The sequence below is a fragment of the Melopsittacus undulatus genome, chromosome 2, assembly GCF_012275295.1.
Source record: "Melopsittacus undulatus isolate bMelUnd1 chromosome 2, bMelUnd1.mat.Z, whole genome shotgun sequence".
NCBI classification, from domain to species: domain Eukaryota; kingdom Metazoa; phylum Chordata; class Aves; order Psittaciformes; family Psittaculidae; genus Melopsittacus; species Melopsittacus undulatus.
In genome coordinates, this window is record NC_047528.1 from 69,527,158 (window position 1) to 69,541,650 (window position 14,493).

The window sequence follows — 14,493 nt, forward strand, 5'->3', positions numbered from 1 at the left end:
GCACCTTTATTATATTTTGCAAAACCCTTTTTCTCTCTTCCCATTTTCTATCCCAGTGCCCCCAAAACTTAATCTTGTAATTTTTTGATGCGAGTGCTGTCCTGTCACCCAAATGTTCTTGCAGCTTTTGTTAGTGTAGCTTGTGTTTCCCCTTACAGATACCATGAGACAAAGCAATGCATTTCAGTTCTTATCTTTAGAAAGAATTGCAGAGAGACAGAGTGATTTATTGTATTTGTAGTTATATGAATTTTGTAGCACAAGGAATTTAGCCCAGCGACTAGGTTTGGTTACATAACCACAGGGCACTGGAGGATACCTCTGGAGACCTTCTGGTCCCAGCCCCTGCACCAATAGGGTCAGCCACTGAAGGTTGCCCAGAACAGTGGCCAGTGGGATTTTGAGTATATTGAATATGTGTGGGAGGTACAATCTGCAAGAAACAGCTTTCCCTGAAGCACAGAAAATACTTCAGCTTTTCCCAAGCTGCTGTTAGTGCTTTGGAAGCTCTTTTAAGCTTAAGGAGGAGCTCTGAAACCTGTGGCTTGCCATTTGACATTGGTTTGCCACTGAGGGTTGTTGCCAGAAAACCATCAAGCATCTGAACCACTGCTTAGAGGAAAAGTGGTCACATTGGTTATGGATGTGCAGAATTACAAACTGTATGGAAACAAACAGACTGTGGTAGACAGCTCATCACTGGGTAGGTTGAGATTAAGATGCCAAGTCCTTGCATTTATCTTCACTACTTGATTTAAAGGACTCACAGGAGTTCTTAGACCTCCTGTAAACGTTGTTTTGTTCTCTTTTACCCCTTCTCATTTCTGGAAAAAACAGCTCAGTATTTGGCAGGACAGTTGCCATCATATTAATTCTCTAGCTTTGTGGTTGACTGTTCTTTATCCTTTCTGATGATTTAAAGCTATTCATTCTATTGTCTAGTTCCTATATTAAATCCTTCCCAGAAAATTCTACTTATTGCAAATCACAGAATCACAGAATCCCAAGGGTTGGAAGGGAGCTCAAAAGATCATCTAGTCCAACCCCCCTGCAAGAGCAGGGTAACCTAGAGTACATCACACAGGAACTTGTCCAGGTGGGCCTTGAATATCTCCAACGTAGGAGACTCCACAACCCCCCTGGGCAACCTGTTCCAGTGTTCTGTCACTCTTACAGTAAAGAAGTTCTTCCTGATGTTAATGTGGAACCTCCTATGCTCCAGTTTACACCCATTGCCCCTTGTCCTGTCACTGGATATCACTGAAAAAAGCCTAGCTCCATCATCCTGACACCCACCCTTTACATATTTGTAAACACTGATGAGGTCACCCCTCAGTCTCCTCCAAGCTAAAGAGACCCAGCTCCCTCAGCATCTCCTCATAAGGGAGGTGTTCCACTCCTTTAATCATCTTTGTGGCTCTGCGCTGGACTCTTTCAAGCAATTCCCTGTCCTTCTTGAACTGAGGGGCCCAGAACGGGATGCAATATTCCAGATGCATTTCAAGCCCCATTGTATTTTCCTGCTTGCTATAGCTCAAAGGGGGGAGAACCAGTTTTCCAGTGCATGAGAAACTTTTAGACAAGTGAAATTCCCCAAAATGTGCTTAAAAATGTGGGTTTTTTTTTTTTTCTTTCTGCCACAGTAAATGGCTTGTTTTACTGTGTTCTCTTAAAAAATCCTAATGAGACTGCAGTTACTTATTTGGAGAAAGGAACAGTTAGTAATTTAAATATTAAAATAAATCACAATTAGTCTAAAAAGCATTTTCTAGCAGTCACATCAGAAAAAGATTAGGCTGCATAATGATTTGGGCCTGTAAGGATGCTGGGGAGGGACACTTCATTAGTGACTATATGATAGGACAAGGGGTAATGGGTTAAAATTCAAACAGGGGAAGTTTAGGTTTGATATAAGGTGGAAGTTCTTTACTTGAGGTTGATGAGGCACTGGAATGGGTTGCCCAGCAAAATTGTAAATGCTCTTCATCCCTGGCAGTGTTCAAGGCCAGGTTGGACAAAGCCTTGGGTGGCATGGTTTAGTGTGAGGTGTCTCTGCCCATGGCAGGGGGGTTGGAACTAGATGATCTTAAGGTCCTTTCCAACCCTAACTGCTCTGTGATTCTACATAATTGTCTGCTTTTTCCATGCTGTATTTTCAAGATTGATGCAAATAAAGTAATTTTTCAGAGATGGAACTTTAGTTTGACTGTACAAAAAATAAATATGATAGTTATTAGGATAGCATAATGTGTCTTTTTGAAGAGGAAATAAATCTTTATTGGTTACATCAGAGGCTCAGCTGACTTTATTCCCATCAGATTACATTAGTGAAAGCTCCAGATGTGCAGAAAGCAGACATTCTCCAGATGTAAAAACAACAACAAAAAATCATTGTTTTTTGACTGATTTAAGTTGTATTTTTGTTTGGGGCCATGTTTATTTTAGGTAGGAAGGAGCTTTGTTTTCTAAGCAGAACTTTGTGCAAAGCTTTTTTCTTTTCTCTTGCTCAGCAGAGAAATTAACTTGAAAAGCAACATTGATAGGTAAGTCCTTACAGGAGGAACAGGGTTTGAAACCAAGTGTGGGTTGTCTCTTAATTTCATGAGACTCCAGGCAGGGCTAATTATAAACTGCTGCTTGGCAGTGGGAGTAAACATCACATCTGCGTTCCCTGATGCAGGGGGAACTTGCAAACCTCTGCCCTGGCTGAGAGGAGGAGTACAGTTTTAAGTGCATTCTTCCATTTGCAGTGAGTTTTCAAGTTCCAGGTTCTCCAATTAAGACCTTAGAAAGGCAGAGCGGTATGGCAAGCCAAGTCACTTTTCTCCCAGTTTTTTGTTACTAATTGTCTCCTGTTGGTTTTGCCTGCTTAGGACATTTTGGAAAATGACTATCAGAATGTAAGCTGATCAGTAGAAGTCTTTTATTGTAGATAACTAATCCTGATGGGGCAAAACCTGGATTGAAATCAAGTGCTGGTAACCTTAAAAAGCAATTGTAAGGGATGCAATGGCTTTGCTGTATTATTTAAAGTGCTTCATGAACAAGTTTCATGAATAAGTGTGTTTGTCTTCCTGTATTTTCTGTTAAGGCTAAGTGATGATTATTTCTATTCATGCTTCTAGTCTCCCAAGGGGAAGGAGTACAAGACACAGGAGTATAAAATCCAGTTTTCCTGCTGGGAGGAGCATGTGGACAATGGTTTTAGTCATTTGGTATAGTTTTAAGAAGTCCCACAGGCAGTTGGACTCAATGATCTTTATGGGTCCTTTCTAACTCAAGATATTCTATGGTTCTGTGATTCTAAGTTAGTTGGTCACTGACAGAATAGCAGGTAACATCTAGCAGTGGGCAGGGACAAGCTGACCACTATCATCTGCTCCATATACCTGTCACTGGAAGACCAACTGCAGCATGCAGGCTCTGTGGTGACCAGGGCATTGGGAAGAGAGACGAGCACCAGTATTTTTAGAAAAATAAAATTCAAGCAGTTTGTTGTTCAAGTCAGAAAGTTATGTTTGTGGTGATGCATCACAAGTCTTCTCTCTTGGTATGTTGCCATACACATTCCTCCTAATGGAGGAAATTTCCAAAGCTCATCTCTTCTTTTGCAGTGGAATCTAACTATGACTTACCTGATACATGAACAGAAAGTATCTGAGAGTGGTAAGGGGTCTTTGCAAAGGACTCCTATTTGCGTAGTTACTTGACTCTCTTGGATACTCTCTAGCTCATCAGCTTTCAAGAGCTTATGTGTTTGAAGCGCGTGATGCTGCATGCTTGGAAAACAAAATGGTGGTTGCAGAGTACTGAGTAATTCCAGTCACTATAGAATTTTTATTTTTTTAATTAACTCTCAAATTTGTTTGCTGCTCTCTCAAAGCATGTCCTGTATGAGAAGAGTAGTCAGCAGTCTCTTCCTGAATTACTCCTTCATGAAGATCATGGAGAAGTAAGGGAAAACAATCCCTTAAAATAGCAAAATCACTGAATACATGACCTTTTACTCTGGTTTCTGCCTTTTTAGGGAAACTTCTCTAGCTGGAACCATTCAGAGTTCTCAGACTAAGTTTCATGGTGGCAGTGGGAGACTCTTCAAATAGTCTCTTTTCTGGTCCAGGTAAAACTTCTGCTGCACCAAAGCATAATGTTGCATATATGTGCCTGTGTTTTGGTCTTCCACTCCTAAAAATAAATAGTACTCTAGAGATACACCTACCAGTGTAACTTTTGTTGACTTAGTAATACATCTCTAACTTTGAGACAGATGGTGGTGGTCCACCCTCTGGTTGCTACTCAGGTAGAGTGTTTTGAGAAGCGTGCATCTTCAACAGTCTGCCTGCCGCCTTAGACTAGCAAAATATCTGATCAGATCCTGTCTTAAGCATTCGTCCCTGGAGAGCTGTAGCCTGAGAGAAAACAAATGAACCAGAATTCAGGTTTGAGGAACCATTATGCAAATACCTGCTTAAATTTCTCTTGAGTGTTTTGACCTTTTTTGCCTGTTAATATGGAGGTTTTATAATGTAGTATAAGCAAAATGATAATTTCAGAGTCAACTGAGATTTGGGTCTTCACAACAGCCAATTTTACTGAGCGTTTTGAGATTGTGTTGCAAGGTGATGTAGTCTTCAGATAAACAACCTGCAAGTATTTTTGCATTTTGTGAAAGTTTTTACTGAGCTAAGTATCCCAAAAAAACTTATGTTTCCTCTTGGGGTGAAGAACACCCAGTAAAATATCTTCTTGCTTTCTGTCCAAGATCTGTACTTAATGACTTTATCCAGGAGGTTCTAAATACACTTTGCTATGGCACTGCAATAAAGCCATGAATTGCCTCTCTTTCTGTGACTAGGCCTGTCATAGTCCAGGTTGTGCTGCCTCCCTGCTGGGCTCTGGGGCAAGGTGGTACTCAGGTCAAATGTTACAGTGTGGGAATTGCTGCTTAGATTTCAAAGCTCAGTTTCTGCTGTGGCAGTTCATTTGGCCAGACTGAAGACAAGCTTGAAGGATGCTTTCAGGTGTCATGGTTTAAAACCAAGTCTGCACAGCTCGTTCACTCACTCCCCCCCTTTGCTCCCCCTACTCCCAGAGAGTTAGGAAGGAGAATCCAAAGAATGTAGCCCCCACGGCTTGAGATAAGAACGGTTTAATTGTTAAGGTATAACACAAATCACTACTGCTACTACTGCAAACAATAATGATGAAGCAAATAACAAGTGAAGAGAATACAACACCTCACCAGCCACCGACCCATAACTCACCCCACCCTGCCCAACCGAGCACTGACCGATACCTCCTTCATCCCTCCAGAGCTCCAGCCCTTCTGGGTCTCTCCTGGTTACATCCTGGATATGATGTGCTATGGTATGGAATACCTCTTTGGCTAGCCTGGGTCAGGTGTCCTGTCTCTCCTTCCTCCTGGCCTCCCCTCCTCCCTGGCAGAGCATGAGCTCAGAAAAGGCCTTGGACAAACCAAACATTTGAGCAGTAACTCAAAACATACTTGCTATCAGCAGCTGTTCTCAGCCCAAAAGTCAAAACACAGCACTGCACCAGCTACCAAGAAGGAGAAAAAATGACTGCTACGGCTCAAACCAGGACATCAGGAAACTGCAAGATTGCCTTTTTTTTTTGTTTGTTTGTTTTTTAATTCCAGTTGTTATTCCTTGCTTCCATATTAAAAAAAAAAATGTTTCTTGCATTTCCTCTCTGGAGAAAAAAAATAAAAAGAAAAGACATTAGTGCAGTTATCTGAGAAGAGAGATTTCAATTTTTACCTCAGTTGGGATAAAAGATGTCACCAAGTGTATGAACATCCGTCATTCCTGATGCTAGACTTGTGACTTGTCTGTGGCTTGGCTTGTCATGTAAGCAGAAAAGGAACATTGTGCTTGTGTTTTGGTTTTTGAGGTTGTTATTCCTCTCTTCATACTTTGCAGTCGTGAGTTCTGATTCCTCTTCTGTAGCTACCTTCTTACAGAAAAAGCCAGACACATCAATGCTTTATGCATTTATCTTCTGAATTAAGGTAGCTCTGCCTGGAGTTAAGTTTTCCTCTCGCTGGCTTGATACTCAGTAGGTAAAAAAGTCTTGGAGCTTCTTTGGGGCTGGAGCAGTGTTTTTTGTGTGTCTTTTTTTCTTCAATAGCTGGAATCTACTTTTATGCCCTTTTCCATACTTCAGTGAAAGCAGGAATGAGGAACTCTCAGAAATATCCCAAGCAGTTGTTTTAGCTGTCCATTTCCCTGGCAGACCTCTGCTGCTGAGATCACACTACTATATTTATGCTGCAAAAGCAGTTTGTATCATTAATATATTGAGTTAATGTGTTTGCAGTTGGCTGAGTAAGCAGCAGTACCTCTAGCAACTGACCTAATACAGCAGGAGAGAATGCTCTTTTCCTGAGGGCTGAAAATGAAACTTAATCTACCTGGAGTGGAGAGCTCATAGTGGTGACAGCTGCATTTAGTGGTCTTTTAGGAAATTGAAGATCCTACTCAAGATCATCTGTGCTAAAAACTTCACCACCTGCCTTTGTTAAGATAAAAGATAAGTCTTACAAACCCATGAAAATTATTTTTAATGCCAAGGTATTAAATCCATTACCTGACCTATAATTTTCACACTGGGCTTTGTGCTCCAAGGCTGCCCTTTACACTCGAGTCGTGTAAGCTCTTGTGAATTGGAGCTGTACCCTTGCTCATTTTGTGGTTCAGTGGAAAGAATATGCTGTGGATGGCATTAAAAGCGTGCAGTAACAGTGGCAAGAATAAAGGATTAAGTGCATTATATTGACTGTAGGAATATGTGTTCTGGCCCTCCAAATACTTTCTAAAGAGACAATTTTTAGTTCTGTTTCTTTTTTCCTGAAGGTATGTGTGGATAGTGGTCTCTTTCTAGAGAAACAGAGAAGAATGTCTATCTTCAGCCCTAACTCAAAATATTCTTCTAGTCTGATGCAGGAAGCAGAAAACATTCCTCAAGATAGATCAGAAACATGTTTATGACTGTAGTAAGTGTTGGTTTTGAGTGAGAAAAAACTGTTCTTACTGTTGCTTTCGTCTTCTACAGGCAATTTGATGACTTCAACTTAGAAGATGCATTTGGTACTCCTGTGAAGTCTAGTGTGGTTGTACATACTAATTTGAAAGCCTGAATATTTAGATTTAGGGGCCTGAATATTTAGATTTAGGGGCACACTGAATTGTGGTATTTCTGTTAAAAAAAGCAGCTCCCTAATAGCAAAGGTATTTCTGCATTTTGGAGTCTTCTGCTAGCGCTTTCACAAATTTACTTTGTGATTTCACAAGCTTAAAGGCCCTATGAGAATACCTTCTGTTGGCTTTCAATCTGTATGTTTTGAGCTTCCTCTGACATGGCCCTTGATGTGTATCATGATCACCAAAAGCAGCACCTAGTTTCAGAGATAATGCCTGCTAATTGTGTAGTGTTCCTCTGCGGGCCACTGTTGAATAAGCATGCCATCATATTCTTGGTGAAAACATTGTGAGGTGCATCTTGTGTTAAAATAGCCTAAAATAGTCCAGTTTTTAAATTGCATTCAAAACTTTCCTTCTTTCTTTGTAGATGATTTCAATTTGGAAGATGCTCTTGAGCCTGGTAAGTATCATGTTTTTCTGGATACTGCTCAGTACTTGGTACAGTGTCTGTCTGTACTTTATTACCTAAACATAATAATGGCACTGAGTTGATTGAGGTAACAGACTGTAGATAAAAATAATTGCAGTCTAGGTATGTTTATTTACCTTAATTTTTAAGGGTCTGGATCACCATACAGAAACGTATGTACTTCTCAGCCAAGTCCTGCTTGTTTCATTGCTGTGTCTTCACTAGATGGCACTAATTCCATAAACTATTACTTATGGAAGTAGTTTTTAAATCTGAAGTAGTCTCTTCCTTTCCAGGAAGTAATTTTAATAGCACAAGGAAACATTATAGTATGAGGGAAAGTCCTCTTTCTAATGTGCTTCAACTCTGCAGTGTGGGAAGCAGTAGAGATGGCAGTGTTGTCACTCAGCCAGTAAAAGGTGCATCCAGTTAGGCAGATAATGCACAGTAGCTTTTCAAGTACCATCAGTAGACCTGTTGAAATATAGACAGCTTTCCTAACACAGGGCATATATTTGTAGGACAGTAGCACTGTTTGGTGCTCTGTTTGATATAGCCTTTTGAAGTTTTGTTTCTTAAAGCAGTCTGTTTTCAACTGTTGTCATTTTTGAAAACAGTTGGCTGAGAAACAATTGGTTAAATGAATCAGTTCAGATAAGTGAAGAGGGGAGAATCTTTTATAGGATGGCAGGCCTAAGTTGGGGTCTTAGAACTGTGCTGTAGGGGTGCCTGCCTCTTAAGAGTATGCAGAGAGCCTAAGGAGACCTGATCTGACTTGTGCCTAGAGTTAAGAGGAGGCAAGACCATGCACTGTCCAGGAGAAGTAGCATGCAGAAGAAATGGGCTGCTAGATTGGTTCAGCTGTTGGTGAAAATGCAGTTTTAGAAACCCACTCTTGGTGTGTTATCTGATGTAAGCAACAGTCTGTAGCCAAACCATACAGAGATAATTACTAAGATCTCTTATCCTCCTATTTTTTGGCAAGCTAAATGAAATGTAACTGTGGAGACAACTATTTCTACTGCTTTATGTATATCATTCTTAAAATTATTGAATTTTTATTTTTACTTTTTATTAAATGAGGTACCAAGCTCTATTATTGGTTAAAATCTGGTTGTTTTAAAAGAGGAAACAGCCAGGTAATCTGTACCTGGTAGAAAAATTTAAAGAACTTTACCATTTGAAATCAGATGTGCAAACTGAAATGCTGCATAACACTTTAGTGAGTTCTTCTGTATATGTTCAGTTATAGCAAGGGTCTTCTGACATACTGGATAATGTGGCAGAAAAATGTTTATTTTTTAGGTCAGATAGTTTTTCAAGGTTACTATATGCTCTGCATTTTGTCTCTTCACACTAGTAACTTTGTTCACTTCATTCTAACTCCATTTGACTACAGATGACTCCAAGCCAACTCAACCTGCAAATCCTAAGGACACTGGTAAGACTAACCTAACAGGAATTTCTGAACGGTAGAAAAGTATTTGTTAATCTTCCCTAATCCTTTTCAAAGTTACTGCATTGTAGTCTGCTTTTGATATCTTAATAGTTTGGGGTTTTTTACTCTGTTGTGCATAGGTAACCCCAAGCGAAGTCCACCTGTACTTCCTAAAGACTCTGGTAAGGCTTGTAGCACAAACTCCTGAATTGTGACATGGTTTTACTATCTCAGTTTAACTTCTAATAATAACTCCTTGTTGACTGGCTGCTGTGTATGTCAGATGTTGCATTGAATAAACACTGAGGACCAAGGAAAACTTGTCTTGTAAATAAGCTTTGCAGCAGTCTTGAAATGCCATAACAAGCCTGTTGAGTCACTTTGCTTTCACTTAAAAGTGGGATGGTATGGGGAGGTGGAAGGATGGTACAGTGTGTGTGCTTGTGGCAATGCTGTTCTTGGCTGCCTGTGGTGGAGCACCTGTGGATTGGATTGGGTCCTTTTGTCTTTAGTACTTGAATCCCTACTAGTCGTGCTAAAAAGTAAGTAGGAACTACCTGTGATCTCTATTCTTAAAGTATCCAAATTAAAGGTGGAGCTCAGAGTTAAAGGGTTATTTTATTTTATTTTATTTAAGGCTTATTTAATAAGTACAGTTCTTTTGTATTTGAAAGAGAGGCTTAAAATACAAGTCCTTCTCTTTGTGTTGTGCTTTAGAAGTCTTCTGGCTTTACCTAACTCAGAGCAAAACATAGATGCATCTGTGATGATGCCATTATCCATTAATATGGTGATAAAGAGTCCTTTCCTGGAACACAGGTGCTGGTTCTTGTACCCTCCATTGCTTGATTGATTTGCAGCAGAAAGTTGAATTCAAGTCTTGTGTTCCTCAGTACAGTGCTTCTACCACCCAACTGAAACAGTTGCTGATGCAGTTCTTTTAGCTTTGCTGCTTGAAACACATTTGCTCTTCATACAGTAAAGATTCACTTGGCAGTACAGGAAAGGGGAACTCAGGCCCTGTGTGGTAGGGTCTAGTGGAAGTGGAGAGGGACTGGTTCAGTGTCCTGCAAAAAATCAGGGGAGGGAGTTGCATTTGGATCTTCCCGTTGTGCAAATACTGCAGCCACTGGATGGTGATAGAGCACTGGAACAGGTTGCCCAGGGGGGTTGTGGAGTCTCCTACGTTAGAGATATTCAAGGTCCGCCTGGACAAGTTCCTGTGTGATGTATTCTAGGTTACCCTGCTCTTGCAGGGGGGTTGGACTAGATGATCTTTCGAGGTCCCTTTCAATCCTTGGAATTCTGTGATTCTGTGGCATGTTAAATTTATTTATTTTTTTCCCCCTCTAACTACTGTGTTGTACACATTGAAAAGACTGGTTGTGACTTAGAAACCCAGTTCTGAAGAAACACTGACAGCTGCAGCCTTGAAAAGAAATGGTTCTTTCCTATCCATGTCCTTCCTCTGTTCTAATAGGATATTGAGACTTGGGCTTTTCCAGTTAAGTAGCTTACAGGGTTTTTGCTTGCTTAGCCTGAATTGTGCAGTATTACCTGCTCTTGAACACTGATTTCTCTCAGTTGTTCAGGAAATCCAGAGGCAGCAGTGCTGCTGTCAAACTTTATAGTGCTGATCTGAAGGGATTTGAGATTGGGAGGGCTTTTGACATGTGAACATACTGATTACTATGACACTGAGTCTCAGGCCACCAGAAATTCATCTGCATGAACTAGAGAAAACTTCCATGTGCCTTGAGATGTCTTTTAACTGAACTTCAAACATGTAACATAATACTATTTTTATTTTTTATAGACTTTAAAGATTCAGATCTATATGAAGACAATTTATCAAAAGGAGGAGGTGGTGATAGTGGCCACAATGGTAAGATTATAGGTTGTGCTTCATAATGATCCTATGGCTACTTGAGCTTTTGATAAAAGCTTGCTTACAAGCTGGTTAATATGGTCCAATTTATAATACCTTTGGTTCTGGTTTCTGAAAGCTAAGAGTATACCTTCCAGTTCAAAAGCAATGTGTTCTGCCTTTGCCAAAAACCCACAGATAATTAAATGGTAGAACTGGTCTAGAGGTAAAACCTTAAATGATTTTTACTGTTATGTTAAGGAAGAAGGGAGTTAAAAGTGAGATGTGAATGTGGTACTTATTTCAAAATTCATTGTGAATATAGTTCTTAAAGGAATCCAGGTGTTACTTGCAGATCTTCTGTGACAAGCTCTTAGTTTCTTTTAGTTCCTGTGGTTAGGAAGCCCAGATGTGGGCCAGAAGAGGGTCCATTTTGTGTTCTCAAGAATTTTATCTGTTCCACAGGATGAAATGATCCTTAGACTTCCAAGTGATATAAGATATATCTACTCTGAGCATTATAAAACCATTTCATAGCTTACCAAACTCTTTCTTGAGTAATCTGCCATGTGTGATTGTTACCATACATCTCAGTATACAGATGGTCACTGGAACTAAGCTGCAGTAATGGTCATCCTTAGGATGAGGTTAGTTATCCCTGTGTGCATTACTGCAACTTTAGTGTCTCCAGATCGGAGTTAGCTTAAGTATCTTGATGTGGTGTTAAGATGTGCCACTGGTTACTGACTTCTTCAGACGGTTGTCCTAAAGATTACTGATGCTAATTTTTTTGAAGCTTTCACCTCCCAGGGTTCCTTTGTGGCAGAAACTTGAAAACTGGCAGGGGCAGGAAGCATCTGTTGAGACTTGTGTGGTGTTTTCATCTGCACAGATTGCTGCTTCAGTGGTATGAGTTGCACAATGACAAATAAGGAGTATTTACAGAATTTTTGTCTTTGCTAAGAGACTTGTAAAGGTATTTAGTAAATGAGGCTGGGATTTTAGGGGAAGATAGTTGATTCCATGGAAATACAGTTGAATACTACCCTGAAATTATATGCTGTTCCTCTCCACTGAGTATTCTGTGGTGGTGAGCAAGTTGATTAAACCACATTTCACAGGGGTGCTCCACTCATCTGGTAGAAGCACTGAGTAACCAAGGCTGAAGTTGGCTCGAGCTGTGCTTTGAAAATAGAAAGCCAGGGTTTAGCACTACATGAATATAATAGATGGTTTGTAATTTTGTGTAATTAATTGACAAAAAGATTGTCAGTGATACTGTGACTGTTCTTTATACATGTAAAATCGAAACCTTTTTTTCATTTTCACAGAACGAAAGGACCCAAGTCCAAAGAATGGTGAAGAAGCTGAGGGTAAATGCAGAAATTTATGTGTATTCACGTCTGAAGCATTTTTCTGGGGTTTTCTGTATTGCTAATATTCTGCTAGAATGATCAGTGCTGGTATTGTGTTTTATCTTAAAATCTTCTGTGGCATCTAGGATTCTTACTTTCGAGCTCTTTCATAATTCTTTAAAGTCTCTATGTTGCAAATGATTCAGAAGTCTTACAGTCTCAGAGATGCTGGTACCGTGATTGCATGCATAGTAGGCTATGCATAGGTAGCTTTTTCAATTACTGGAACTTAAAACAGGCATGCTTAAGTTTCTTAACAATTAACATTGCTAAGTAACCAATGATTATAAAATTAGGATTCACATTTCATTATTCACAAAATGTGATTACTATGGTTTAATGTAATAATTTCAGTTTATTGGTTTTTTGGAAGTGTTCACAGGGTTTACTTAGAGGCAGTGCTTGCGATTCTGAAAAATATATACAATATACATGTTTTGGTTTGATTTCTTATAGGTTCTCAGGGAGCAATAGCTGGAATTGTAAGTGCTGTGGTTGCTACTGTAATTGGAGCAGTATCTAGTTTCATTGCTTACCAAAAGAAGAAACTCTGTTTCAAACAAAGCGGTAAGAATTCTAAATTAGATTTGTTTTCTACTGTCTGAAGAGATACGTTTTTTAATTTAGATGGGAGCTAGAAATTGATCTTATACATAAGGTAGTTTTAATAGCATGGTAAATTTGTGTTCATGGGGAGTAACCTCTCTTACTGGTCATCTAAAGCAGGGAGTCTGAAGAATGCCTTGCCCAAAATTGAGACTTCCAGAAGCAGACAGACTTTAGGCTTTGCATTTCTTAAAATGAAACTACTTCATGCTAAATAGTAAGTAGGAGAGACTGCAAGAAAACAATTCTTTAAGAAAAAAATGAGTGGAGGCTGGGGATTAGAGACTATTTTAATGCTGAAAAATACTTTGTCATTTCTAATTCTGTAAATCTTGCCTTTGTGTTTTCACAAAGTACTTGCTTACATATCAGCTTTCTGACAACTACCTGGATATTCATTCCCAAATGATTCTTCCTTCTGCAGTCATCTGTCGCTTGCTATCTGCTTCCTTTCCACCAAAATAAAATATAATTTGGATCAGGGAACTTTGGGAGTACTGTGGGGCAGAAGCTTTCATTTTGTCCATTTTAATCTGTCTGACTGGCTGGTGAAGGTGATGATAGAGCAGTCATCCAGCCAGTCACTGCAGTTTTGTAATTTGGGAAGTTTAGAAACATCTACCATGCGTTTTAAAAATAAACTAAAATGCAGGTAACACAAAGGCAACCCAACAGCCATCAGTAGCTCAGTTTCTTGGGTGCTATTTCTTCTCTCAAATTATTTCTATTAATTATTTCTCTTAATCAACAACTTGAAAGATAAGACCGTTTGAATGCTAAACATCTGCTTGTTTCCCAGCAGATGAAGAGAATGTGAATATGGAAAGCCATCGAGGAGCACAATCTGAGCCACCTGGTAAGAGAAGAATTTAAATGGAAGAGCAACTTTTTTTGGTGGAGATCCTATTAAACACACTTTATTGATATCTAACATAGTGAAGAAAATTACTTAAGCTGTTCTGGTTTTTGTTTGTGGCTACCATAACAACTAACTTAGAACTAAATTAAGATTTCACTTCTGGTAATATGGCCACTCTTCTCTAGTTTGTTATTGTTTGAACAGATGGGTTTATTGTCTTGAGGAGTCCGTGACATACAGGAGCTTAGAGAAAGTAAAGAATTGAATTTTCTCTGTGAAAGTATTATAAAATACAGTTATGAATACAGAAGCCTGCTCCTTTAGTGTTATCTGTAACTGCAGATAACTGGCAGGTGCATTACTCATGTGTGTTGTGTCTGTTGGAATCGGACACCACCATTTTTGATTGCAAGTCCATACAGAACTATTCAAGAATATATATTAAAAATGTTAATAGTGTTTGGGCAGAGGTGAAACTACACTGGAGGCAAGAAGGACTGAACTTAGTAGGATGTTGATGTAACTGGAACGTTCTTCTGTGATCTTAATCCAAATCCCATGGAACTAGTTCTGTTTTTTTATAACAAAAAAATAAATAAATGACACCTTATTTCTCTCAGGTAATTTATCAGTTTGCTAAAAAAATCCATCTGGTTCATAATCCTCTTTATAAATG

At 39.4% G+C, this 14,493-nt stretch overlaps 1 protein-coding gene across 3 annotated transcripts in view; it reads left to right on the plus strand.

The window, feature by feature from the left end:
• CD99 (CD99 molecule (Xg blood group)) overlaps positions 1 to 14,493 on the plus strand; it is a 30,268-nt gene that overhangs the window by 13,914 nt on the left and 1,861 nt on the right. The window contains exons 2-8 of one of the 3 annotated variants that reach the window (XM_031051101.2): positions 7,591 to 7,623; positions 9,032 to 9,073; positions 9,211 to 9,252; positions 10,887 to 10,955; positions 12,269 to 12,310; positions 12,809 to 12,919; positions 13,758 to 13,814. In XM_031051101.2, coding sequence (XP_030906961.1) covers positions 7,591 to 7,623; positions 9,032 to 9,073; positions 9,211 to 9,252; positions 10,887 to 10,955; positions 12,269 to 12,310; positions 12,809 to 12,919; positions 13,758 to 13,814 — 396 coding nt within the window. The remainder of the gene's footprint in view (positions 1 to 7,590; positions 7,624 to 9,031; positions 9,074 to 9,210; positions 9,253 to 10,886; positions 10,956 to 12,268; positions 12,311 to 12,808; positions 12,920 to 13,757; positions 13,815 to 14,493) is intronic. The other 2 variants (XM_031051102.2, XM_031051103.2) reach the window with 2 other exon arrangements.